Raw genomic sequence first — 8,714 nt, 5'->3', positions numbered from 1 at the left:
AGTGGTGAAAGTTTTCTCCAACATATCATGATTAGTAATATTATCACCACATAACTTCAATTGGGAAATAATCCTGAACATAGCAGAATTATACTCACTGATAGATTTAAAATCTTGTAGCCTTAGATGAGTCCAATCATATTGTGCCTGTGGAAGAACGACCATCTTCAGGTGGTCATATCTATCTTTCAAATTATTCCACAGTATGACTGGATCTTTAACAGTAAGACATTTCATTTTCAGGCCCTCATCAAGGTGATGACGTAGGAATATCATTGTTTTGGCACGGTCTTGGTTTGATGCCTGATTTTTGTCTTTGATGGTGTCTGCCAGACCCATCGCATCAAGATGAATTTCAGCATCAAGCACCCAAGACATGTAACTTTTGCCCGATATATCCAGGGCTACAAATTCAAGTTTAGAAAGATTTGACATTATTTAGGAAAAGAAAGTTCTTACCTCAGATACTTTCAATATATTTGCTCGAGATGACAGAGTCTCGTGCTGATAACGTGTTATAAAATAAAGACTATAAAGTAAAGACAAGTATAGAGAGAAACTGATATATTATTCGAATTCAAACTGATGTACATAATGAACTCAAATCTCTTCTATTTATAGAAGAAAGGAAGCTGCTGTGTAAGCTGCTACTATACCAGATATGGATAATCTTCTACTGAGAGCAATATTTATCCATAACGGAGTACTAAAAGGATAAGCTTATTATACCCGATATGGATAATCTTCTACCGGGGTAATATTTATCCATAACTGGGTACTGAAAGGATAAGCTTATTATACATGGTATGGATAATCTTCTACTGAGAGCAATATTTATCCATAACGGAGTACTGAATGGTTAAGCTTATTATATCCGGTATGGATAATCTTCTACCGGGGTAATGTTTATCCATAACTGGGTACTGAAAGGATAAGCTTATTATACCCGGTATGGATAATCTTCTACCGGGGTAATATTTATCCATAATCGGGTATCGAAGTGATAAGCTTCTTCACGAAGCTTATTTCCAATAGAGTATATAAACATATTTACGGTGGAGTCCCCATATGGATAAGCTTCTTCAAGCTTATTTATAACGGAGTAATAAATGAACATCCATAATATAATATATTTATAACAGAAATGTAATTAGTTTGATGGGTAGAAAAATAAATGTATATGTAAGGTTAAATAATTTTGTTTTGTGGGTAAATGTTTCACCCATTTTTATACCGTATGCGGGTATAAACCTAAAAATGGCGGACGACGTACAGGCATTCTTGCTCGAATTGGGAAAGCTAGACGGCAACATATTTTCGCTATGACAGAGACAATATTCGAAGCTCGCCTATGGCTAGATGTGGCCGGCTTGATCCAGAAGCTTTCATTCAAAACTTTAAACGTCTTCTGGAAGGCTACGAGGCAATTGCAAAGGAGTAATCTTTCTTCCCCTCTATTATTTTGTACGATTATTTAGGACACCTACTTCTCTTGTTCTTCATATTTTACCCAATTTATATCATAGCACTCTCTTCCTTATTTATTTATTTATTTGATTTAATCTCTTTTTAAATCCTAGGTATAATCAGGAGTCTTTAAGTATACACGTGCCTCCAGATTTTTTTTTTGACTAGTAAAATGTTTTTAGTGAACGGATGCCCATTGGAGGTGTTGGAAATTCCAGATGATTGTGTGAACGGGGAGCCTAATGGTCCTCCGTGAAACACTGGAATCTTGAATACTAATGCTCATAACTGTGATGTGCCGTTAGGAGTTGTCAAATTAGTAATGTACAGCTTTATGAAGCAAACATAAGGTTTTATGCTCGATTTACATTTTAATCCCTTTGATGTGTTGTGTGGTATAAAACTCTTCAGAACTTATTGCATCATTTGCCCTTTACTATTAAAACTTTGCATTTTGCGATCCGCAAAGAGTGTTCCAAGACAAAAAAATGACCTTGAATTAAACAATCTTTCTGTTGTTTTACTCACCATATAACGATCCTTGTCTAATTTTACTCACCATTATAACAATCAGCCTGTGTCTACCCCTTACTCCTTATATAAACAAAACACCAAGTGAAAATAGAGCACCTTTCTTCTGTGTCATGGTATGCCATACATTTTGTCTTCCTTTCTTCTCTACTGGTCAATTCCAGTTAAAGGAACTGACCTAGAAAGATTTAGCCATCCAAAACATATTATTCTTCTCCTCATCCTTTACTAGACATTTGTTTTGTCTATTCGTTCCACATCTTTCCTGTTAGTGGCTAAGCTAACATGAACAAAATATGCAGGGGTCCTCCTCAAGGTTTCAATGTGGGTGATGCAAAAAATTTGAGCCATGATGAGTTGGAGAAGATCACTAATGGGTTCTGTGAAGAGAATTTTATCCAGCACATTGGATATGGCAGATTGTTCCGGGGGTTTATAGATGACGGTGAAGGAATGCGGGAGGTTACTGTCAAAACATGGGATTTTATCTTTCCTGGGGTTATAAGCTATGATTCGTATCCACGAAAATTCCGGGTGAGTAAATGCTATATTTCACTGATTGGTTCTGTCTGTGTTGTCATTTCACTAATTTTGTGACTTTGCAACAGGATGAAATTGTATTACTTGAAAGGTCAGAATTTAAGTCTCATCCTTGCTTGATGAAGTTGATTGGCTTTTGTTTTGACAAGAAGGTTGCTGTAGTTTATGATATGAAGTTCAAGACACCCTTGTGGAATGCAGTTCGTTCTGGTATTGACTTACTTGAACTTTGTTGAATAAGGGGAGTCTGAATAATTAGTTGTTTCTTGCACTTGCTAACACTCTGTTACACACTTTTAGCTGAATTTGGGTGGAAGGAGCGAATGAAGGTGGCAACTGATTATGCACTGCTCCTGATAACATTAAGCCGGAAGCAGTTTGATGTTTGGAGTAATGGTTGTACTGATAGTATGATAGATGAGGTCTGAAATGCTATTCCGTGTCTCTCAGTGTCATATCCCCTGATTCCTCCCTTGAGAATATCTCCTACATGTTGTCTATTTATTTTTTCGATGCAGGAATATAACATTAAGCTGTTGGACTTTAGAGTCCATGCATTCCCGCAGACACTCGGGGTTTACAATTCTGCCACTGCCTCAGGTATCTGTGCATCTTTATTACTCCATAAGTTATATTACTGCTCCTATTATTGACCGTACACCACACCTTTGAGTGCGTGTCCATTCTATTTTCCCATACGTATTTCATCCAAAGATTAAGTGCATGCTTATCATACGCAAACATACATGCATCTAGTGAGAATTCTGTCTTTTGACCACAAAACAAGAGCTAATGTGAGCAGGGGCGGATCCATAGTATCGGGTGTGCGTTCCCGGGAACCCAGTAACTTTTACCCGAGCCTTGTATTTGTATTGATAAATTTAAATGTGTAAGTATTTTTAGTTTGGAACCCATAAGCAAAATCAGGTGTTGGTCCAGTGGAAAACGAAAGGAACCAGCTTAAGCTATGTTCCTGAATATTTGGCGGGGGTTCGAATCCCTTTGAACACTTCTTAACGTCACTTTTGTTTTTTTCACCAAACAGCACCCATAGGCACCTTTCCAGCCAACATTAAAAAACTTTCTCACTTGCTTAAAGTATCACTTTTGCCCAAATGTTGGGAACCCATAAGGTTCAAATCCTAGATCCGCCTCTGAATGTGAGTGTAACAACTATTACTAAGTCATAGTCTCAACTAGTTTTTTCGCCTATATGAATCCATTTGCTTTCATTGCGTTCTTTTTTTAGCTAAGTTATATCGATTTAGGCCGATTATGGTTCTTTCAAGACCTTTTTCATGTGATTTTAGGTCTGTCTCGTCCCTTTTATTATCTTCAATCATATATTTTTGCACCTACAACTGGATGGATATGGAGGTCTACCCAGGCCACCTTCTCTTATTTTGTCTCGTCTTTCTTTCACACTGTACAAAATATGATCTTTTGTAATCGTGTTCATTGTTGTCTTATCGTACTTTCATCTTAACTTCCACATTTTTATGATGTTTGATCTTGTGGATATTGTGGTATGAAGCTCCAATATCACTCCCTTATAATGTTTTTGGGCAGAGATTATAGTGCATATATTTCTTCTTTCTTCTACTTGCCCTCAATTCTTATTTGGAGTAAATTTTTGTTGACTCTTATGTTATTTCATCTGCAAGCAACAAGGTACATCATCGTGTATACTTTTGGTTGGTTCGTCCATAGCTAGGTAAACAGGTACAAGTTTAACGATGATTCCTGCTGTAAATTTGCGATCATAAGAAAATCAGTTTGTCTTTTTTTCTACGGTTCGCACTTGCAAAAGCTTCATTATACACCTCTTTCTTTTAATCAGGTAAAAGTAAAGCTTTTATTGATAAGCAGCACCAAGAAGGTGCTATACAACAAAAGGTTGGCACCTGACTACCTCATATGCTAACCTACTTAGACCGCGAGGTACTGTGTGCGTGGGTATTACATGAGTACAAAAGGAAAACTTCCTAGCCTTGTATAACAGTAATGAACTCGATGAGTTCTTCTCTGTCCTCTATTAGAACATTTTACACCAAAATGACGGCAAACATATGCAATCAAACTTGATTTTATAAATAGGTTCGTGTCTACTTTCCAAACACTTGAGGCTCCTTTCCTTCCAAATTATCTACCAGATGCACGCAGGTGTTTTGGTCCACAGCTTTCTTTTCTTCCTGGTGATATCTTTTCTATTCCAGCACATAAATAGCTCTTTTGGAGATTTTGGCAATACCCGTTTCAACTTGAACATGTTCAGGAACATAACACAGAGGTTAACTGTCACCTTGCAATACAAAAATTATGTGGTAGTTACTTTGCATTTCTCTTATGCATAGATAGCACCAGTTGCACATGTTGTGTCTATGTGACCAGTTTCTTTCCTCCTATGAGATTCTTGGCATATCTTCCAAACTAAACTTGGTCTCCGCATTTCGGTCCCTAAATATAAATTCTTGTCCTCTAGGTTTTCTGAAATGTTCTCTCTCTAGTTTGGTGACTTATGCATTTTCTGAAATGCTATCATCAACGGCTAGCTTCTCGATTGAAAGAATTGTGTTATTCTCTCCACAAGTCAGCCATAGAAACCTTGATTTTTTCTCAAAGAAATCTCTCTTTGCCACATCTTCCAACTGCATCTGAAAACTTGCCTGCATTCGCCTCATCCTTTCTCCTCCGAAGATCTTTGAAAGAGCTCTTGTTTCATTCCCTAAGTTTGCTTTGCAACCCTTTTAGCTTTTTTTGCTAGCACATAATCGAGGTTACCTGTTATTTCAAATTATGTTGGATTTGCTATATTTTGGTGCTTGCCTCGGAGCGACAGGTTAAGGTCCATCAGTTGTTGGATTTTGAAGTAAAAATAAGTTCAGTTTTCTATTTTCCAAAACTTGAACAGATTTTGGAGATACATTGGGTCTGTTACTCAATTTCATTATATAAGAAGAAACATCATGTTTTTCAAGCTCTCTTTCAACTTAGGGTGGTCGGACATTTCCGATAGCGTTTTGCAGAAGAGTCTAGCGTGCCCAGCCCGCATGCCCTACTCTGCCCCGTTGCCATCCGTTTTAGAGAACTACAGAGAACTGGTTCTCTGATGAACGCTGAAGTTATGAGTGACCTGTGACTCTGTAGCTGTAGAGTTGCTACTCCTTATCCCACCTCCTGTATCGCTTTACTGTTCGAAGGCAACATCAGTGATTGACAAATCAAGAAGCCCCTTCTACTGATTGTTAGTCTGTGCCTGCATTTCCTTGTCTTTCCACCCGCCTGTATCATCTAAAGATTCACTTCTCCGTGACGTCAAACGACTTCCGGCCAAGTAGGAACCTTCTCTATTTCGTGCTCTTTTTTCATGCTGGTTAAGGACTCTTTCTTTTGTTTCAGCTTCTTTATACAAATATTTTCTGGTATCTGATAAAAGAAAATGTATCTTTTAAGGTATATAATATATTTAAAATGAGTTCTTTTCTGGTCAAGCACCACCTTAAAGGACTTCTCTTAGCACTCTCATCATATGCTTTTTCTAAGTCAATGAAGTCTTGTCATATCCTTTTTCTTCTCGTTATTGTTTTGGTCTATTTGTTTTACAAATATATAGCTTTTACTGTAGATCTCATGCATAAAATTGGACTGATTTTCTATCGTCCTTGTAATAATTTTTTAATCTATGCTTTATTACTCTTTTTCGAAATTTCACAGTATGACTCATAAATTTGAGAAGACGATAGTTTGTGCAACCTCAATTCTCTTTATCCTTGCATGTAAAAACCAAGGTACTTCTGAACTCATTTGCATATTTTCTCTCCTTAAAAAATAATTGAATACTTTAAATTAGTCATAATACTCTAACCTCTCGAAGGCACTTCCATACCTATGAGGACACAATCTGAATCACATGCTTCTCTAACCCACACTTTTTCAGACATCTGCTTCAATATATCTAATTCTATGATAATATTTAAGTTTAGGCAGGACATATCGTAGGACCTTACCCTTAATAGGAAGGTGCGGAGGTCGAGTATTAGGGTAAGAGGGTAGTGGGTAGTCGAGTGTTCTTCTTTTCCATACCATTAGTATTAGTATGTAGTCTCGTATTTTCCTATTTTTAGATTTCTAGTACTACGTGTTGTTTCTTTCTCTTCGGTCGTCTTATTACTTTGCTGTTGTTAGTTGTTACTGGTTCTTTCATGGGTTTGTTGTTGTTACTGTTTCTTTTCATGGCTTCTACATTCCCGTATTCCTTTTTCGTTATTGTTGTGCTTATGCTTTCCGTGAGTCGAGGATTTGTTGAAATGACCTTTCTACCTCCACAAGGGTAGGAGTTAGGTCTCTGTGCACTCTACCCTCCCCAGACCCTATTATGTGGGATTATGCGGGATTACAGTGGGTATGCTGATTCTGTTTCTCAAGAATGTATGGAGACCAGCAAAGTTATTCTCGTGAATTCTGATAAGCAATTGATTGAAATATCATCTTCGTTCTCTTTCCTCTCGCTATCTCCCTCAAAATTTGTAGGAGCTCGTCTTTAATGTGTTTAACTTGGTTCAGGTCTTAATCCATCTTCTGGTGTGGTCTTGCTAACTTATAATTTCTTCCCTTTTCTTGGTTCCTTAACTTCTGGTACTGGTTGGTTAAGGCTTTACCCCGCACTTAGTTAGTCGTCTTTTTAGCCTTTGTTGTCGTTCTCTTGTGCTCTTTATAGATTCATCTTCTATTGTTAACTTTTTTCACCACCACAATTTGTGTTTGAAAGTTCTACACCTTTAGCAGAAGATAACCATTTTCTACAGCTGGACACTGAAAATGCAATCTTCTCATAATAAAATAATATAGTATTTGTTTCTACTAGCTTTGAATCTCTAGTGTAAACTTTAGAGGCATTGAATATTTTTAGATGTACACTCCAATTATTGTTTGATGTTTAAGGCTCACAACCACTCTTTAGATGTACGTAAAGAGTCATTCCCATCAGTAAAGTGAAACGAGACCAATTTATTGGTATTTTGCAGATCAGGCTTCCATTGAGAAAGCAACTGTGTTTGAACTTGGCATTCTTCTTCTCGAGTTGATAACCAAAAAGGAGCGCAAGTGGAAGGATGGGTATCATCCAGGTTATTATATTGAAAAGTTGAATCGAAGATCCATAGTTCATGAAAGCTTTGAGATAGATGCAGACACTGGCACTAGAATGACACAACTTATACAATCATGTGTGCGTCCTGCAGCTGATGAACGTCCACGTATAGACACCGTCTTTGATACACTGGTAAGCATAGGTGGGTATAGTCCAACTGTGCCAGATTCATGTCGACGCATTGATTCCCTCTAGTTTACTCATTTAAAACTTCTCAACTACTCTCACTCGCATATGTCACTTGTATGGCTGATGACCCTGATGCTTAGACTGGGTAAATATGGTTGTATACACCATCGTATCTTAGCTGCACTTTGAAGTGCATTGGAACAAAAACCTTTTCCAGTTTGTTGTCATATCATGTGTTTATGTTATGAACTCTTTGTGTTGATAGCGCAGATAGTAGTCTTTAGCAACTCCTCTTGGGATGAGGTCACCAGTGCTGGTGGTTTCGTTTTTGGATTGCTCGAATAGATTGGATTATGCCTTGGCTATTGGAGTTTCGTCCTTTTATACTCTTTTGACCCCTTCAGATTCACTTCTTTTTTTAGGGCCTTTTTCATATGTGATGGGAAGAAACACAAAGTTTGTTGTTTAGTTACTAAAATGTGTTCGTTTCTGCTACCATTTCCTTGATAATTCCTTCTCAAAATTTAGAAGTGGCACCATTTGATGAAGGTTTCACTAGTTCTATAATGGATTTACCGTGTCAGGGCCTTTCTGGGTTTTGGACCCCACTCTTTTGCTTTTGTTGGATTAATAAGAAACAGTAATATGTCCACAGCTATTACCGCGTGTAGGAGTCTCGAGCAAGTTTGTTAGAGTAACCATGCAATGCTGAAGTTCATGTTGGGAAGCATGTGAGACTAATAGAAGGGAAACATATATTTAAAGAGAAAAGCAATTAATTGTACAAGACAAGATAAAATTTACGTGGTTTGATAATTTTTGTCTACTCCACAGCCACGAGAATAACTTAATTGATATTCAAAGAGAGAAGAATGTCGTGAGGATGGATTACAAACGA

The 8,714-nt window shown here is 37.4% G+C and overlaps 1 protein-coding gene across 1 annotated transcript; it reads left to right on the top strand.

The window, feature by feature from the left end:
* Positions 1–1,228: 1,228 nt before the first annotated feature.
* On the top strand, positions 1,229–8,205 carry LOC107815994 (putative serine/threonine-protein kinase PBL28). The gene is made up of 6 exons (XM_016641652.2): positions 1,229–1,437; positions 2,301–2,532; positions 2,607–2,748; positions 2,839–2,960; positions 3,057–3,138; positions 7,563–8,205. Exons 1-6 carry the CDS (start codon positions 1,352–1,354, stop codon positions 7,880–7,882), a joined length of 984 nt encoding a protein of 327 aa, XP_016497138.1. The 5' UTR covers positions 1,229–1,351; the 3' UTR covers positions 7,883–8,205.
* The last annotated feature ends 509 nt before the right edge of the window (positions 8,206–8,714 follow it).

The sequence above is a fragment of the Nicotiana tabacum genome, chromosome 18, assembly GCF_000715075.1.
Source record: "Nicotiana tabacum cultivar K326 chromosome 18, ASM71507v2, whole genome shotgun sequence".
Classification (NCBI taxonomy): domain Eukaryota; kingdom Viridiplantae; phylum Streptophyta; class Magnoliopsida; order Solanales; family Solanaceae; genus Nicotiana; species Nicotiana tabacum.
Note: the sequence above shows the minus strand (reverse complement) of the source record. Positions and strands in the feature narration are given on the sequence as shown.